Below are 20586 nucleotides of genomic sequence, written 5' to 3'. Positions count from 1 at the left end.
TAAGTCTACAAATGAGTATTTCCTCTGTATGAGGTATTCTTTTAGGAGAACAACAAATATTTGTTTTAGTACACTTTTCTTGGCTTACAGTGTGTGTCAAACATAATGTGAGGGAAAAGTTCATGTATTTGATATTTCTGTTTGTTTTGGTTTCCTCAGACTAATGAAACATGCTATGAACATCTCAAATTCTAAAATGAAGATGATACATGAAAAGGCAACAAAAAAAGGTTAGAATGACTTAAAGATTTATACTCTAAAGCAAACTATGATTCTCACACAAAAGTCAGCCACACAAGTTTGTTAATCTTCATGTAGAGAGGGCTAGACATTTATGATGAGCTCACTTTTATAAAACAGCAAGTTTAAAGAATATACTATGACACACTTTATTTTAAGAGAAGCAACAATCTTCTGTGTCCATTGTGATGCACCAAATATAGTTGGATTTCTAGTTTACTTTCATAAAACCTTAATACTTAAAAAAAAAACTGGCTTCATACAGTTTGTATTACTGTCAAACGAGTATCAAGTTTAAATTTTTGTGTTTTAATTTAGGTTTTCAAAATCACTCCAGTGATGCCTTTCAAATACTAAGAGGAAGGGTACCAATAAGCAGTACTTTAAATTTCAAAATAACGTATGCTTCCAGGAGAATAGAATTCTTTTTTTTTTACATAGGAGAGAATTGGATATATTCCAATCTAGTTTATTTCATGCCAGCAACACCTTTGTTTTTCTAAGATTTAGAGTTGTTTCAAGCAAGATTTTCATAGAAAAAAAAGTCTCTTATTTCCTTCTTATCAAAGCTGAGTTTCCTCCCGGGAGTCCTGGCCGGGGGCCTTGCACATGCTATTTCTTCGACTGGGCTCACTGTTTGGTAGGTAGGCCAGCGGATCGGGTCGGATTATGTACCTAATCAAAGAAAACAAAGCAAACAGCTGTAATAGTTTGTAAAGGCAGAACTAATGCACACTGACACTCTCGATCATCACTTCAAGCTTATTTGTTCAGGGTTTCCAGTTATCCAAGCTGGTCTCTGTATGTGATGTTGGCAGGAGGACCCCCTGTTGACTTGGTCAGTCACGTTTTGCAAGGCTTGTATTATTTTTACACCTGAGAAGACTGTGATGCTGAATGCAGATGATGAAGAATCATTGTTTTCCAGTTATAATTTATTTCACTACCTTCATCTTATCAAAATTTATGTTTTATTTTAGTATTTTATTGATTTATTATTCTTTTTTAAAACATGTATTTATTTAATTGAAGTATAGTCAGTTTAAAGTGTTGTGTTAGCTTCTGGTGGACAGGATCGTGATTCGATAACACATATATATTTTTCTTTTCATGTTTTTTCACTATAAGCTATGATTCATTATTCTTACTTTGGCTATTTTTCTACCAAGGAGACCAAAATTCCTAGCCATGATTCTTCTATTACTTAACCACTCTTAATTTTATTTTTATCATTCATAAATAAATTTGACTTAATAATACCTGTAGTCTTTTTAATTTAAATATGCTATGATTGTATAAAATTAATGATTTAATACATGCTATGGAGAACATTATGCATTGATAATATTTTAGTTGTTGAGAAGTGTATTCATCTAAAATGCAGGTATTGCTACAGTAAGCAGTTAGACAAAAGAATAAAACATAATTCTTAATTCATTCTGCTAGTAAACAGGAAAATGTTCATCTGCCAAACTTGCATATTTCAGTGATGTTAGAATTTGTTGTAAAAGAGATGTTTTCATTCACACTGTCAAGCGGCATGCGCGTCCATTCCGTGAGCGCCTCCAGACCGCTGCACTAGGACCTCGGAACACAAAAAGCCACGAACTCTGACCCCTGCAGAAGGCGGGCAGAGGGTAACCGGTGAAGCAGATGTAAAGGTGAAACAGAAATCCCAGACATCACAGAAAGACAAAAAGAGCAGCAGGGAATGAAAAGCCGTTTGCTGAGGCGCGTGGGTTGACTGTCTGTAGGCTTAAGTGGAGAGGAGCAGAGAGAAAACGCGGCAGAGAAGAGGGCTATTCCTGACACGTTTAGGAACTGACTTTGCCTTTGGAGGGCTGGCTAAACCAGGAAGCAGGCAAACTCGGGAGCAAGGGCAGAAAGCAGCGAATGAAGGACCTTAAGGTTCAGGACAAGCAGTTTCCACGTCTGTTCCGAGGGCAGTGGGGAGCCCCTGAGGGTTGGGAAGGGTGAGGAGGAAAGTAAATACACGTACTGCAGCATTCTAGGAAGGTCTCATCCGGGTGCAAAAACAATTAGCATCTCATAGTTTTATAACAATTTCAGGAGTTACAAAAACATGAACTGAGAAACTAATTTAAAAGTGGGAACACTGATGAAGATTTGTACTTCTCTTAAAAACCCAGAGGGAAAATATTCATAAAATATGTCCCTCAATGAAGATGAGAAGAGTTTAAAGCACTACTGTCTATTTTCTTCAATCAAATGAAAGTCCAGATCAGCATCCTTGGATCTGTTAACTGGATTTGTTATCCACGTACCTGCTTTGTAATTACTTTGAATATCAACAGCATTGCACACCATTGAAGAAAACGCAGAGTGCACATTAAGCTTTTTAACGCCGTATCATCTAGTGATGTATTGTTCTTTGAATTAAAACAATGTTGCCTCTTCATTTAAAATGAACTTTTGAAAATGATTTTTTAGACAAACATAAATGGGATGAGTATAATCCATTATCCCCTAAATTCATTGATGTAGCTGCAAAAGCTCCTTTCCCTATTATAATAACCTTTAAATCTATGAGTCTAATGAAATAAATTTCTTAGATGTATTTTTGAGCAACTTGTCATGGTAGGCATTTTTTCATGTTATTTATCCTTGCTTCAGTTAACACTAAAATTTAATTATCTCAATGCCACAAATACAGATCATTGTTTAAAGAAATGATTTTTATAGCAGTCAAGTTAATGTCTTAGCTTAAAACTAATAAAAAGTAGTAGTATATTAAAGGCAGAAAATGTCATGTTTATTTTACGTGTATATATATTGTAACATACATATTTTATTTTTAAGCGTAAAAGTTTGGGGAACTATTTTGAAGTATAAACATTTATTTGATGGAAGTACATGTTATAAACTCAAAAGTTGAACAGTCTCTTCCCATTCCATCAAAAATAATCACGGGAGACAATTATATTAGGCTTAAGAAACTTGTAATTTTTTATGAAATATGAATAAGGTAAGCATAACTTTTAAAAAATCCTAGATAGTTAACACAATTATAATTAATTTGGAAAAAAAAGGCACATGGAGATTGGAATTACAAGGGCAGACAGGAGAATTAATAAAAATTGCCTGATTTTATGGGTTAAAGGAAGAAACATTATAATATGGACGCAAGAAAAAGAAAGAAGTTTTTGTTGTATTGTAGCCATATTCCAAGTGAAGTCTCTGGAATGGGGAGGGGAAAGCCAGGGGCATCACAAATCAGATATTTCCACCTAACTTAAAGCGCTCCACAAATTCAGCATCACCACCTCATATGATTTTTGGCAGCTGCCTTAAGAACACCAGCAGCTGAAATTTCCATTCATCTGATTCTCCAAATTCTCCTGTATTTTAACCAGCACCGTCAGAGCCTTATAAAAATCCCCTCACACTGATTTTGGGTCAAAACCACTCTTGCTGACGTACTTTCTCAGAAGTTTCTGAAGCGCCTCCATCTGCTGCACCTAAACCTGAGGGCTCCTAGACAGTCCGTTACTCATGCTTCTACTTCTTCTTCTTTATGTATCTCTTCTTTCGAAAAATCATTCTCTTTTTAGCTTTATTCATTTAGAAGATGAAAAATAAACCGCTTCTCTACTGAACTGGCTTCTTTTCAAAGCTCCCTTACTGTATCTCTCCATGCTTTCTAGACACGTCCACGTAGCACATGGAACAGGGTGTCTAAACTCCAGCCATCGTTTCTCTTTTCTCCCCACCCAACGGCCCCTCTTTCCTGTTTGGAAAAGTGCCTCCCTGTTCTGACTTCTTTCAGTGAACCAGTAATTTTTTTTCAATCACATAGATTTGAAATCTTAAAGCCATGTTAGACTCCTTCTTTTCCAGTTCCCAGACCAAGACACAAGACTCGCTCTTGGCCTCCATACATTTATTTACATAGGAATCTGCCTTTACAGTCCTAACCCAGATGCGATGACAGATGCTCTTCTCCCTCACACCTGCACAACAGCTTTTCAGTGGATTTCCCTATTTTCACGTCTTCCTCAACCCCAGTCCTTCCTGCCAATCAAGTCTATTGTTCTTTTAAAAACTGTACCCTTTCAACCTCAGCCAAATCGCCCACAAAACAGGCAACACATACACGGAGGCTTCCAATTCATGGCCTGTGACTAGCGTTAGTTCTAAGCCATTTGCTTGGACCCCTTCCATGCTCTGCATCACAGCATGTCCTCTCTTCCCAGTCACTGACCTCATTACTCATTTTCCCGGTCGTAGACAAAGTCAGGTTTAGTACGTTTCCAATATTACGTCTTACTAATTAACAACAGAAATGCTAATAATGCAAAGCTTTTACTCTGGACAAACTGGGCCATGTACTGTTGCCAGCTGACCCACGTTACGCAGTCCCCACGTTGTGCACTTTCTCAAGCCACCTCCCTGTTCGGGAAGGCCCTCTCCTCTCGACCCGCACAAATCCTGTTTACCTTGAGAGTCTAGTTCAAGTCTTCCACCCTCTGTAATCACTGGAGCTCAAAGTATTGTCTTCCTTCCTGAATTTGGAAAAGTGCTGTCTCAATTGATGTGTAAGTCACGTGGCAAAGTCATATTATATATTGTCAATAGCACTGTCTGCTTTCGTTGTAGTTTGGTTAATTAGAATGTAAGCATTTTGAAATCAGGGAAAATGTCTTATTCGTCTCTATAGATCACAACTTGTAAGGCAACACTGGTACAACTGAACATGCATAATATATAGTTTTTGGAGAATCAAATGACTACCATCGATCTTTTCCTAATACAGGTTTTGGCCAATTTTGCTTTGGGTTTTAGAAACTCTAAGGTATTCAGAACCAGCTGGTGTGGGCTATTTTGGGTTTTCCTTTGAGCTGTTCTCTTCATATTCCACATATTTTCTATTATTTGTCCAAATGTACATGTGGTCACAGGATACAAAATTCATGCTGCCTTTTCCTTCTTTTATAGCTCTACAATCCTACGATGCCTTTATATGCACAGCAATCCATAAAATGAATTTGTTTCTTGAACACAAAAATTCAACTTCAAATTTCAAAGCATTTATAATGCAAGAAAAATAAGGAGTTATTATGGTAGAAATAAAAGTATAAAAAGAAATACATTAATGGTTTACTAAAAACACATGCCTTATGGGAGACAGGAGATCAACTTACACAACATCGTTCAGCTCCAGTCTGGTGTCTGGAGATGGGTTAATCAGGATGTAGGAGAGGGTACTTTGATGATCATTCATTTCATCTAGAAGATAAATCAATGCCAAGTCTGTTAACGCTACTCACAGAAAATTACAGGAATTACTGTATAGCATCGGAACTTCAAATCAGATAGCCATCAACGAGAAACTGCTATAGTCTTGCCCCCAGCATGATTGTGTACATAACTTTGACTCTTTTCAAATCACTGCCACTGGAAGTACCTGAGAGGTACTCATTTTTTGTTCCAATAGATGTTAAAAGTAAAGTATCTAATTCTGTTCAGAACAACCACAGTTAGAATCTACCCTGGAAACTATTACACAGAAAAAGTAGTTCTATTAAAGAAATAGCTGGACAAGACGTTTGCTTGATTTATTATGCCTTAATAATTTTTTTTAATTGTGGTTTTAGATGGCAATCCTAGATAGAAACATTCATATGGGAAATTCTGTGAAAACGACGTGTTTAATGATGAGTTTAAAAAATACTGTAGAAATGCACCTAAAAAGCATGAAAGTTCTAGATACGTCTGACTTCACTGCGTGACGTATCTAAGACATCCTCATGTTCTTGCGGGATGCGAAGAATCCTGTGGGACAGAACTTCATTGTAAGTTTCAAGAGAACTACATTACAGAATCATTTGTTTTTTCTCTAAAACAATACATATTTGAAATATAAAAAGCTATGCCCTTTTAATTTTGTCAATTAATTCTGAAGATATCATCTGGCATCAAGTTTGGAGAGCCAACTTGGCATTACGTAGGACACTGAAAAGGAAAAGAAAACAGCTTTGGGACTGAGATTTTCTTAGCTGCCAAGACTAGGAGAGGGTGTAAATACAAAGTCACATGGACACACACTTCAATAAATACTGATCTTCCCAAGGGTCAACTTTTCAGGCTGGGAGGGCACTACTTCAAATCCTGCTCTAGGATTTGGTCCACGCATTGCAAATGCAGTAACTGCCTAGATAACTGAGAACTTCACAGCAGTAGGTAGAACTACTGTATTTGTTCAAGTAGTCTGTTTTATTTATCATTCAGGAGATTTTCATTTTCCCATGGACTCCGGGAATTGGAGGAAACATTTTGCTGATGTGCTCAGTTCAATGACCCCATGTGGTTGATGTGGAGACACGGGTAAGACCACAATCAGAGCTCACTCCTCTTGGTTTCTTTCCTCACCCACCCCTCACCCTTCTCCTCAGGGTTAGGTTAAATGAAGTTAAAACAAGTCGCTGGGTTCAAAGCCATTCTCTTCCTCTTTGACGTCTGCCTTGCGGTAGAGGTCGCGTTAGTCTGCTCTCCGCTACGCTGCGTGGTCGGGAAGCCCCACAGTTCACTCTCACAGTCACTCTGCGACCTCACACTTTAAGCATGAGGAAGTGAGCTTTAAAGCGCACTGGAGTCACATATCAAAACCACACGCAACAATCTAGTTTTGTCAGCCCCGAAGTCCGATATATTTTTTTCTACCTGTCAGTCCTTATGCATTTTAAGTGACTTCTGAATTCTAGAGAGGAAAGTGTGGTAGGTTTTCTGGATCTCTGAGACCCTATCGTAATCATCACCGTTGGTGGTGGCAAAGACACAAATGAATTAAATAAGGCTCTTTACCGAAAATATAGTAACATATTTAGCAAATAAAACAAATTTGCTTTGGAAATTTTGGCTCACAAACCAGAATCAAGATTCATTCTCCTACCCAGCAAAGATATCTACTAAGGAAATCCATTGTGAGGAGATTCAGTGGGTTCCTGATCAGTAATCTCTGACCTTGGCAAAAAAAAAAAAAAAGCACTATATCATTTAAATTCTTTTATTGAAATTATTTTGTCATTGACATAATTATCTTAATAAAACTATCCTCCTTGTGAAACACTGAAATAAGTGTAATAGAATATTGAAAACTTTAAAGGATATTTGAGAGTCGAATTTAACAACTGCTGGTAGTATTTACCAAGAAACTTATTTTGCTGTATTAATGAGCACATGCAATTATTCAATCAAAATCTTCATATAGCAAATATTTTGCTTAGGGCGTTTCATATAAATAGATCATAATAGAAAGGAAATAAATATATACTCCTATGTCCTTACAAAATAATTGATCAAGTCCCATTCCACACACTTGAGTTTCTTTATTTTTTTTTTTTTTGGTTTGTTTTGGTTATTAAAATTTCCCTGTCAGAGTATTTTAAAAGCAGAGAATAAAATTTGATAAAAAGTAAATTTAAACCTTCCATGTATTCGTGTAGGGTTCATTAAATAATACTTCCAAACACACATATCCTTTTGTGTGATGTGTTACCAGAGAAGCATTTCAAATAATACAAAAGTATCAGCGAGAAGCTCCATGAAGGATGTGAGCCCTGAAAACAGAGTGCTGGCACTGAAATTCCAGCTTTCCCAATCATGCTGACGCCTTACGCACATTCATTTCTTAATCTCTCTGTGTTCAGCTTCCTCATCTGTAATACGGAGGTTGCCATAGTTCTGCCTCATAAGTTATTGTTAGAATTAAATTATAAATGAATAAGTAAAATTTAACATGAATAAATTCATATAAATATACAGTTCTTGGAATCGATTCTGATTTAGAACACCATGTACATACACAATTCCCTGTTACTATGACAGCGGCAAATCAATCTATAACCTGTAAATGACAATTTTACCTGTGTGGTGACGTGAAGGTGCTGGTATGCTAAGGTAGGGGGAGAAGCATGTCTAGACAAAAAGAACAGCAAACAGTAAAGGCTGAATGGTTGAGTCTAAGTTGCAGAACGCAGGCCCCTGAGGATGGACTAAAGTGAACAAGGAGGAGTCAGTGGGGGACAGTGTTGGAAGGGTGACGAGGTCCAGTTCCCAGAGGGCTTTATGGACCTTGATCAGAAGTTTAAATGTTATTCCAAAGGCAAAGGGAAACCACTGAAAGGCTGTAAGGGTGGGCGATTTGGAGGCACGGTCTGATTTCATACTGAATCCAACCCTTTGGTGCACTATGGGAAATGAACTCTGGGGGCTCGATTTTGCTCTCAGGAGTAGTAGGTGAAGCGCACAGTAGCCCAGGGGACAGATGATGCTGGCTCGGGAGCAACGGAAATGGAGGAAATTTGGAAGGAGGGAGGGAAATACAGATGAAGAGCTTGAGAGTGAGAGAGCAAGAGGGAAAGGGAGGGCAGAGCAGGAGCAGCACGAAGGAGGCAGGAAGGGAGGGAAGCAGAGACACATCCTTTCAAACCGGGAGACGTCACAGTGCATCTCAATGCTGATGCAAAAGGCAAATAAAAAGGAAGAAATTGGTGCCGTGCTAGACTGAGGGCGTATCTTTCTTCAGTCTCTATAAGAAATAACAGGGAAAATACTCCCCATTGCACAGAGCTTCTCTCTCCAGCATGGTCCAACCCACATACGTGGTAATAACACAACCCCTCAAATTCGGGAAAAAAAACTGGTCATTATTTCTTCAAATATTCATTCTCTTCTCTCTCTCTAGTACTCCAATTCCATGGCTACTTGATATTGCTCCACAAGTAACTAACATTGTTTTTTTTGAGGGTTTTATTTTTTCCCCTTCTATTCTGTATTTTGGCTAGTCAACTGCTATGTCTTTATGTTCACTGATGTTTCCTTCTGCAGTGGCTATTCTGATGTAAAGTTCATCCAGGGTCCATTTTATTCTGAATACCGCATTACAAATTCTCACCTCTAGGAGGTCAGCAGGTTTCTTTCGTATCTTCAGTGTCTCTTTATCATTCTCCTCTTTTCCCCTACCATCTTGCACATCTAGACTATCCTGTAGTAACTACCTTAATATTTGTGTTTTCTGGATCTGTTTCTGTTGTTTGATTTTTTTTCTCCTGGAACAGGTCCTATTGTATTATTTGGGCCCCCCTATATGACTTCCAGCCTGTAAAAAGCCTAACTCATCTGTTTCCCTTCCCTCAGGTAACAAAGTTACATGCTTATTTTTCTCCAGCTCTGCACACTGTTGATTTACATTTTTTCTAGTTATTTAAAATGAGAGCATAAACAGGTTGTCATAACTGGAAGTTTCTTCTTACTGTTTTAATGTATTTAGAAAGCTCATTCTTTGCTCTCACTGACTACACTCAACCCATAATAAAATGCTGAAAGTAAAAAGTTCACTCAACCAATTAACTTTTTTTCTCAATGACAAAAATATTTTACTTTATTCAAATTGGCCACATCTTTCTTATACACATGCCAAAACACAATATTCGAATTTCCAGTTGTAAAGATAAAATATATTTATATTTACGTGCAATTAAGTTAACTATGGTATTAAATTATGTAAAAATATTGTATCATTGAAAAATTAATGGGAAGGATATGATATAACTCCATGAAATAAAACTTTATAGTTTCACTTTAGGGTGATGTGGAAAATTCATCGCACACATATTTTCATGAATCATAAATCATTATCAGCTCAGCAATTATCTCCTTTGAAAGCTTCATTACTTTATCTAATAAGAAAACCATTGAGTTTGTTTTTCCCTATTAACATTCTAGATACAGAATGAAATTAACATAAAAGAAACCCATGGATGTATCCCTCTGTTTTTGCCTGGAGAATGGGTCAGCTCTGCAAATGCAGAGTAACATAAAACTATCCATTTTTCGGAAATCTATCATGGCAGTATATTGATTGTACATATCAATATGATTGTACTCATTTATATTGGGAAATGGTAAGTAACGTACTTCAAAAAATGATAAAAATTCAGGGCTAATTTCTTTTGAAATAATAAATTGTTACTGAGGTCACTGCAGTGACCTCAGACACTTACATTGTTCTGCCTAAGGACTAAACGTTGTAAGACACGCTGCAAGGCATATTTAGCTTTGGTGCCTTTTCCCTCTTTGGTAATTTGTTTTAGGATAAATTAGTAAGTAATCTTCTCCTAGAGAAAGGTACCTGACTCACTGACTAGGATTTGGGGAAATTTTTTTTAAACAACTTATATGAAAATGATCAATGACTTGTAAAACAGCCTGGGAACAGAAGCGGATGTCACTACTCTCATCACTGTTGCCATCACCACAACTGTCACAGGTCTGGGGGGGGGGGGGAGTAACAGTCCTTTCTTCTTAATTTTGCTTGTTTCTTTCCCCTAAGAAAGAGAATGACCTAGAATTAAGTCACCATATTAGCTATAAAAACTGTTCTTGGTTAATCTGTCCATTATTTCAGGCACATTATAAATTACTTTACAAAGAAACAGAGGCTTTCTGATGGATGTAATAAAGGCAGAGTCTAACTGGATCTGTCACTTAAAAGGATTTCTTTTCCTCCCCTTGGCGTTTCACCATTTACTAACAGTATGAAACTTAAAACAATCCACATCAAAGGCAGCTAGAACCCATACCAGCGGTCACACCAGGAACACTTACTTTCCCACTTAGAATATTAGAAATTGTGTCATTCTCTGCGTGAATCATTAATAATCTATTAACAGTTATGAAGAATGGTTTTCAGTGAATGTGAGAATCATTGTAAACAGATTGTTGAAGAATAATGACTATTATTAACATAAGGAAGATAATCACGGCGCACTTGCACCACAGCTTATAGACTGGAAAATCTTTTTCCACGTGCATTCTATTATTTCATATCACGCACCTTCAGGATGACTTGATTATCCTTATTTGATGGTTGAAGAACTTGAAGTTTGGAGAGACGGTGACTTACTCAAGGACATATGGCTCGTTAGCATGTAAAGCCATGAAGTTTGAGGTTGGTTAAGTTTTTAAAATTATATTGAAATTTTTTTTTAAATCCAATGAAAAGCAAGCAGAATTTGTAGACTGTCATTGCTGGGTAATTTCCCAATATATGCAGGTTCTCAAATTCTGTCTCCCAAATGCTGGTGGCCAGTGTGTTCCAGAAATGAATTTTTTTAATTAAAAAAGTAATATTGAGCACATCATGTATTTCATGTAATCTGCTCAGTTGGGACTGAAGCAGCAGACAGGTTCATATTTCTGCAGCAAAACATGAAATAGTCACAACAAACCGGATAAATAAAGGATGTGAGCAGTTCGGGTCAGGTTCTGCATTTAAACAAGTTTAAGTGTCAAACTTACTTAAAAGCTCAGTCTTCAGAGATTTCGGATTTTAAAATTGCAAGTGAGAGATTAGATCCCTGTAGTCTAATTAGTGTCTGCTGGGGGTAGGTTTGTGTTTATCGTGGGTAATACATGTTCGAGCATTTGTGTTATTTCAACTTAACCTGTAATGACAGGCCACACATCAGGAAATACTAAAAGTTACATTCCTTTCCTTTGGAATTGATATAATAAAAACAAAAGTCTCATCTTCAAAAAATGAATTTGGTGGTGCTAATAAATTTGCAGGGGAGAAGGTCAGAGTTTCAGTCCTTTCTTTGACCTATCACCTACAAGAAGCCGTTTCATATCTCAAATATTCATTTTCGTTTCTCAGAAAGTAAATGAAGTGTGTCTCCACTTTTTCACAGCTGGGAGTTTTCACATAGTACTGTATAGCGTAACACAGGGATATAAAACTTCCTGTTTAACTTATAATTTTCTTTGATGTCTTTCCATAATTTTCATATTTTCTTCCATCACTGCTAATTTCTTCATAATCATAATTTCTAGTCTCTAGCATCAAAGTTTCAAATTTGCCAAAGCAGGGTTTATCAACTTGGTACCTCTGAGTTGCTCTTTAAGCCTGGCGTGTCTTTTGCTGTTAAGAAAAGCAAACACTTTTCTCAAATTTTAAACCCTGAAATCAATCATGAAATCACTAAGCCACATAAAAACAGAATCCCATGTAAGCCACAATGAGAGTATTTTCTATAAATCATAATTTTACATCTTTAGTTTTTCATTAAGAAAAATAATTTGGAAAAACTTGGTCCAGAAGTTATGACAGTGAGTTGGCTACTCTCTGATATTAGTGACACTTTCCTTAAAAATTCCTGCCAATCGTTTCAAAGAAAAATTATACAAAACCTCACCGAATTCAGTGACAGCTCTGTACTGTTTTGTTCTGTTTATGATTAATCATGCAATGGAGGTCACGTAGGCAGCTTTGCAAAAAATGTAGAGTTAAAATTTTATTCCATAAACTAAATTATTAAACATGGCTATGCTTGCTTTATTTTCAATTTTCATTTGAAAAACCTACAGCTTTTTTCAATCATGAAGCACGAATCAAACCTTTATTTCACAAATTCAGCTGGCTGTGCTTTAAATCTTATTTTGAAGATCACAGAAGCAAGTATATTTCTATGAGTGATTTGTGAAAATGTAAGCCATCCAAGTCTAAAGAAGAATTTATAATAATTATATTTAGCTATATGCTCCTCTTAAAAATACTATAGTAATTATAATTACTTTGGTTATCATTATTTCATTATTTCACTTTAAATTATCTGCACATTTAGTGCAGATAGTTTTAAAAAATTTATATTTCACAACAATTCAGAAAATTTTGCTTTCTACTATGCACTGGGCATCCCCTACATACCAGATGCTGGAAACAAAAACACAAGTGGAGGTAACCCATGCCTTCAGGAAGCACAGTCAACGACCAAGTAGTAACAATTTAGTGACTTTTTCGATGTTACATATTTTTCAGTGTTTCTTTATGATTTCCTATTATGTGAGATATAATTGGGTTTTTTTCTTTAGACAAGAATAAAAATAGCTTTTCCAATATATCCTTTATAAAGCAGCACTGTTCTCCCAGTTGATCATTTTGAAATAATTTTCACACGAATACTTAGTGGAAAACTTATTCTCGGAAGGAGGACAGAGAAAGAGGATCCTGGAAAGGACTCTGCTGACGATGGCTCGAGGAGAGTAAGGATGGTTTGTGTCTGACGAGGTTCTCTGCAGAGGGGCAGAAGGACTGTGCTGAGAGTAAACAGGGCGGGGGTGACAAGGTAAAGGCACGGAATGTAATTCGTTTGATGAAAGAGAGAAAACGAGACAGAAAGTGAAGACTGGGGCGAGGTGGGGCGGGGTGTGCAATGCGTGAGTGTGTGTGTTTGTGTTAGGATTAAAGGAAGGAGGCTGATTTCCTTAGAAGAACTAAGAGAAAGAAAAGGGAGAAACATGAAGTTAGAAGAAAGTGGAACTAGATGATGGAATTCGGATTCGGAAAAGCCAGGAAGAAACAGGAATAAAAGTACAAGAAAAGAATCCTTTCTTTTCATCTGGAGCAAACAAGCTAATTATACAATTAATTCAGAAGAAGAAACATTGCATATACGTAGGCAAACACTGAAAAAGCAGCATGCAGTGCTCCTAGCCCGACCCAGACATTGAAATACACTACAAAGACTGTAATTAAAACAGTAGGTGATTTTGTTTGAACAGGCAGACAGACCATTGTAGCACAATAGAAAGTCTAGAAATAGACCCGATAATGGACAGATCTGGGATCTGCTAAAAGCAGGAATTAAAAATCAATAGAATGGGATGGGCATTTTAATAAGTGTATATTGTATAAGTATATATGGAAAAGTATCTTGGAAAATATAAAAATGTGTTCCCTTACTGACCACATATATCAGGATAAATTCCAAACAGATCAGATATTTACATGCAAAATGTGAAACCAAATAAACATTGAAAGAAAACATAGAATTCCTCTATAAATTGGGAGAGAAGATGTCCCTATTACTCAAAATCCATCAGAAATAATGGAAATGATTAAAAAAAAATAAAAATATTCAGTAACAAAAGTAAAGGAAAAAGACTAGGCTGAGAAATAGCTGCAATTAATGTACAGAGTTCAAATTTACCTAATATATAAGCACCTTCTAAAAATATTAATGAATAAGAATAAAAATAAATCTATAAAAATTGGCTAGAGATATAAATAAGTCACTGAAAATGACACTTACTCACATAAAAAGATGCCCAACCTCACCAAAATCAGAAAGCACACTGAGATACTATTAAAAAAAAATCTATCAGATTGGCAAAACATGCAAAAGTCTAACAATCTATTCTGTTGGCAAGGTTTTGGGAAAATAAATTTTCTCATACTTTGCTGGTAGAAATACAAAATCGTACACATTTAAGGAGGAAAGTTTATCCAATAGCAAAATTATACGTGTACCTTTAATTTTTAATCCAGCAATCTCACTTTTAGATATCCATCCCAAAGACACACTGGCAAAAGTACAAAAAGACGCATGCATATGACCATTAACTACACGAGTATTTGTAATTACCAAAGACATAAAGGACTATAGATCAGTGATCTCCAGGGCATACTGTTAAGTGAAAGAAGCAATGTGGAAATAAAGGGACATATCATGCTACCATCTATATTTAAAAACTTATATTTAAAAATGGAAGAATAAACTATAAAGTTAAAAAAAAAGGTTACTCATTAGGGAAGGAGAAAACTGGGTGGCAGTGACAGGGTAGATGTTAAACTTCTTGACTATACCTTGTATTAAACATTTGACTTCAGACTATGTATAGTGTACATAACTAAAAAACAAAATTAAATTTTAGAAAAAACAACTCTTAAACATTGAAAACAGAAAGGAGTCTAAATTTCTATCCTGTTGACAGTATAACCACATCAAGAACTATTCCAAGACTTAGAATAATACATCCGTATTGGGCTGTTCCGTAAAGAATGCATAAAAATGCATGTTTTTAGCAATTATAATGCTGATTTAGCATTACTGTTCTGAGACTTTTATGCATATTGTGAAAAAATGCAATTACGATTTTTATAATTCCATCATTTCTATTGTTGCTGACCACCATTCATCTCAGTGTAGGAGAAAGAAAGTACAGATATTGGACAGAAAAAGTTAAACAAAAACCCTATAGCCTGCATTTTAATTAAAAGTATTTATATGAACTGGTGAAATATTTTCTGTATTTATCGATTTTCTATTTATTTAATCTTTCAGCTCTATCCACTTAACAACCTAGAAAAAGTACCAAACCCAGTAAAAATGAACATCTCTAAACCTTGATTATAATCTTCAAATGCCATTTCCCAGTAGAAGAAACAGGACCCCTGAAAGGATGACTTACTTTAGGCGAGGAGCAGTCAGTCCTACGGAGAGCAAGGGAAGTATCACAGGGGGTTGATTTCATGACAAAAGGTCTCAGGAGGCTACTGAGGAGGTTCCCGGGGACCCGATTTAGGACAACATGATGACTAATATAATAACACGAATTAAAACATACAGAATATATTTAAATCTATGAGTCCATAATCATAACAAAATGGTTAAAAAAAGGAAATAGAATATGAGACAATTTAGACTAGAAATTCAGAGTATGGGAAACCACAGAGCAAAGAGTTTGTTTCTTCAAGAAGTAGATGGCAGTAGGAAAAACACAAGATGGGGGAAACGTAAAAATGACTTAAACCGGCCACCCATCTCCATGCATGGACCTTAGCTGATCCTGTTTTAAAAATAATGTGTAAAAATGATGACATTTGTGAGATCTCTGGAAATCCGAACACCAAGTGACTCCTTGATGATCTTAAGATGATTTTTAAGTGTGAAAATGGTAGGTGGCTGTATTTTTAAACTAGTGCTTAAATTAGGTATATATATATACTGAAATATATGAGGTCTGAAATATACTAGAATTAATATGAGAAGTGAAGGAAATTGATGGGTGTATACATGGAACAAAACTGCCCATGACGATAATTTTTGAAGCAAAAAAAACAGTATATATGGGTTCACTATACAATTCTTTCTACATGTATTCACATTTGAAATTTTCTGTATTACATTTTTTTTAAAAATCAAAAATAAATTAGAAAAATTAGTCTTGCACAGAAAGGACCCCTTTTCCTCTGAAACCGCAAGCATTGTGACTTATTTTTAAAACACTCACCCTTCCACTCTTGCTGTCTTTCTCAACAGATGATGTGACCTCTTACTATCAGGTGAAATATTACTCATCTTCTTGGCAAAATACCTATGTGTTTCTGCATTTTAAAACATCCACTTTTCCTCACTTCCAAACACCTAAACAAAGGGCTCCAGCTGTGATCTCTTTTCTGTATTTTCTTTCAACTTCTTCACTGGTGATTCAGTCTTTGTATCTAAATATGCTCCTATCTGTCTGATCTTCCAAAAAAGCCAAAAACAAAACCAAAAAGAACAGTCCATCTTCCCCCTCCCTTTCCTCATGCAACCATCTCCAAATTCCCCACCTCTCCATCACACTGAAATTTCTTTAAAAAAAACCGCTACTTTGGCAGAGACTGGTCGCTGTCTCTCAATAACTGGTGGACTCGTCTTTAAGATCAGATTTAGGCCACAACAGATTGATGGATAGAATGGATGGAGAAAGAAGAAATCAGGGTGGGGGGGAAGGTGGACAGTATCTGCTCTTCCTTTCTGTAAGATTTAGTGTGAGAATTAAATTAAATTTATTTAAAAACTAGAGAGTAACTAAATGCAAGGTACCGGACAGAAGGTTTATTAGCAAAAACTTAGTATGCTTCCCTGATGACTCTCACATGCAGCCAGTTCATGCATCTTTCTGTCTCTTGGAGTCAAACTGTTATCTGCCACACTGCTTTCAGGACCAGCGTGGGGTTGTAATGTTCATGAAATACAGCTGGAACTGGAATGCATAATCACTTACTAGAACTTCTCAAAAAAAAAGAAAAAAGAAAAGAAAAGAAAGAAAAAGTAGCTGAATAGTAACTAACAAAAAGCACACATAATGCTAGGACTCCAGTTCTATAAGAAATACAATCGTACTTAATACCATTAGATTGGCAAAGAGCTATTCATATGATTTTTAAATGAAGATTTTCTTTTAATTTGCATCTTTTGTGAAATCATTGGTCACGAATGAATCTGAACTATATTTCAAGTACGTGAAATTAATCATGAATTTCAGTAACACACGGAATCCTGACTCCAACATATTTCAGCTTTACGTCCTTGAGCAAGATCTTTACCCTCTGACCTTCAAGTTCTTGAAGGATAAAATGGGACACTTAACTAATTAGGGTTTATAAGGAATAATAAGAAAATATACATAAAGCACCTGACATGATTCCTGGCTTAGAGTAGGTACTTAGTAAATACGTTTCCTTTTCTTGTTCAAAGAAGCACAGGTAACTTCTTTTAAACTCCAACCAACTTCATCCAGCTCAATGATTAAAAATTTCTCCCTCTGTATACTGTTTCAAATTGAGACTTTAATAATAAAGATGAATAATAAAGATGAGAATGGGGACAAATGTGGACTTCATTCTATCTTATCCTTAAACCTATATGATACTGACATTATCTTAGCTCTTGGTTTACCCAGGTTATATATATACATATATGTCAAAGCAAAACACCTTATTTATCATTGGATTTTCCTCTAAGGTGACTAAATTTCTTTTTTAAATAAAATCCATATAGTGAGTGCTAGGTGATACACATTAAAATGATCTTCACATTATCTATTTAAGCTGTGCTATGTGCAGTATATTTATGGTGCAATCACCCAGCAACACAGGAGCATAATAATCCTTGAGACACAGCTGCACTGTGTAAGACCAAGCACTGTTTGAACTTCAGATTAAAGCCTTTGAAGACTTTGTTTCTGGAGCACGAGAAACTAAACAATTTTTATAGAAACATTTTGGTTCATCTGTGGTTGGTCCAGTTATTTGCCAATGCCTCAAATTAATTTTATCCCAGGCCCTAAAATAAAATGTGATTTGTGTGTGTGTGTGTGTGTGTGTGTGTGTGTGTATGTATGTAAGACAGACTTTGGAGCCAGAAGAACTAGATGTAAATCTCAGCCCCACTATTAACAAGCAAATTAGCAAGTTCCCAGACTTAGTTTGCTTATCTCTAAAACGGAAGTGTTTTTTGGTAAAAGTTAAAATTCATGTAATTCATGTAATGGGTTTAGCACAGTGCTAGAGAGCTGAAGAAACACCTAAAATTTTTAGCGCTCCCTTCTTATTATCTCTAGAAGACTGGTATCTGTCCCTAGTCCCTTCAAATTGACCTGTGAAACAGAAATGTGATCCTTCAGTTACTAAATTCGAGCCAACTCGACTCCACCCAACGGCAAGAAATCACAAGTCCACATCATACGATACTTTTAAAGAGCATACCATAGCCCACCGTGGAAAGACCCAAGTGTTTCATTCTATTTTTCACAAGTTCAGCGAGCTCTTGTCTTTCTGACCTCCTGTAGAGGCTCAGCCGCTGCTGGGTTATTTTCTCGGCCGTTTTACCGGGGTGTTTGGGGCCTTTCCGGCTCAGCCTCCGCGCCCACTGCATGCTCTTCCTCCGCAGCAGCGGGTGGTCTGACTGGTCGCTGGACGTCGAGTTGCGGTGGTTACTTCGGTGGTGACCTTGCTCCTTGGCGTCCTTGGTGTCTTCCCAGTCTTCCACACTGATAGATATCTGAGACTTTAAAAGAAACGGATATTGAGGATTAGGTATTTTAGGATTTATGTAGCCTGGAGTTATACTGCCTAATATATATCTGTTGCTAATATCTTGATTTAATTATATATCTCATAAGAGTTTTCACAGAAAGCGCAAAATCATACTCATTGACGCCAATTTTGTTACTAAAAAAATTTAGAAAATATGGCTTTTTTGAACTCATATATGAGCCAGATAAAATATCCTCTAAGTTTTTATGAAAGGATTTCATTTTTTATGCATCAGAGTTCTCATTAAATGACTTTTAGCACAGAGTTGTTTGAAACCACAAACAAAAAGAACTAAATCTTTTATAACTTTATTCAAATATAGTCACTGTAATGGACTTTTCAAAATTTACTCCTAGTGTTTCACATGAAATTTAAAAAAGGGTTATGAAAGTTTAAAAAAAATTGGAATTATTATTTTTAAAGATTTTTAAATTATTGCTCTTTCTAAAGAAGGCATTGGAATGCACTTTATAAAATGTGAATTTTTTTATTTAGACATATGACTTGGAAGAAAACAAAAAGCAATTTATTGAATTAATGTGTGAATAATTCACCACATAAAATGTTTTCTGACTAAAATATTTAAATATATTTCAGGAAGTATTCTCAGTATCCTAAATGAAAATATGTTGTAAATATTAATATTTCACAAATGTATTCTAGAATCACAAATAAAACTTAAATCAGGCTATTCTCCATGGGAGGGGAAAACAATGCACAAATTCACCATTCACTAGTTTGATTTATTTGTTTACTACCAAGTCTGGTTTTAAAGAAAGAAGCTTTCTTTTGAATATAGGTCCTTAGTAAATAAAAATTTCCTGTTTCGAAACTGTTGCTTTTTATAGTAGGAAGTCGTATGAAAGGCAACACTGTTCGAAGCAGAAAGCCTTACTTCCTACAAGCATGTGCGTGCAAAGGTGCCGCTTCCGGACTTTTTCTGCGCGTGAGCGCCCAGCTCATGGATCTGCTCACTGCGTTTCTCCTCTACGGATGGGAGTTTGAGCTGCAGCTACAACATGCATGTGTTGCTGGACCAAAGTAATAACATTTAAATTATCAATTTAAGTAAGGTCAGGAGGCGGATCCAAAAAGATCCTCTAAAAGTGAATATAGATTATGGAGGCTCAGTCAATGCCTCATGAACAATTCCTAGCGGCAAGTTATGAAATTATCTCCCACTAAAATTCAATACAGAATGTAAGTATTAATTCGCATTTGTTTCAAAACAGTACTGTATGAGTGATATGAAAACAATCTGTTAACCCTCATATCTTCAGTGATAGAACATTTCACCCCAAAATAGAGAAACCTCATTTTAGCTAAAGAACTTAAATTGGAAGTATTAAAAATTTTAATACCATGCTTTTGCAATAGCAGATACTTTTATTGTAAGTCTTAACTTACTCTCTAGTCTTACCCTTGATAGTATACTGAAAATCTTCTTCTGTGGAAGTAAAATACATAAACCCGTGGGTAAGATCTACCGTCGGTAAAGACTATCAGTCTTTGATCGGTAGTTTCAATTTATACGTACTTTGTGGCGAAAATGAAAACATGTTAGTCTATTCACGTTTAGATACATGGCCTGCAGACTTTTGTGAATGTTTACTTAATCTTTCTAGTCATAAATCCCTGTGAGTAAAAGTCTGATTTTTTACAAATATGTGGAAATAGTAATC

The 20586-nt window shown here is 35.9% G+C and overlaps 1 protein-coding gene across 2 annotated transcripts in view; it reads right to left on the bottom strand.

Moving 5' to 3' along the window:
• Positions 1–364: 364 nt before the first annotated feature.
• Positions 365–20586, bottom strand: part of KCNT2 (potassium sodium-activated channel subfamily T member 2) — a 282806-nt gene continuing 262584 nt past the window's right edge. For both annotated transcript variants that reach the window (XM_010974039.3, XM_074351598.1), the window contains 3 exons: positions 18575–18875; positions 5403–5487; positions 365–915 (listed from right to left, as the gene is read on the bottom strand). In XM_010974039.3, the coding sequence (XP_010972341.3) occupies positions 804–915; positions 5403–5487; positions 18575–18875 (498 nt within the window). In that variant the 3' untranslated portion in view covers positions 365–803. The remainder of the gene's footprint in view (positions 916–5402; positions 5488–18574; positions 18876–20586) is intronic.

Source organism: Camelus bactrianus, chromosome 23 (assembly GCF_048773025.1).
Source record: "Camelus bactrianus isolate YW-2024 breed Bactrian camel chromosome 23, ASM4877302v1, whole genome shotgun sequence".
In the NCBI taxonomy this organism is placed as follows: Eukaryota; Metazoa; Chordata; class Mammalia; order Artiodactyla; family Camelidae; genus Camelus; species Camelus bactrianus.
This window is presented reverse-complemented; position numbering and strand designations above follow the sequence as displayed.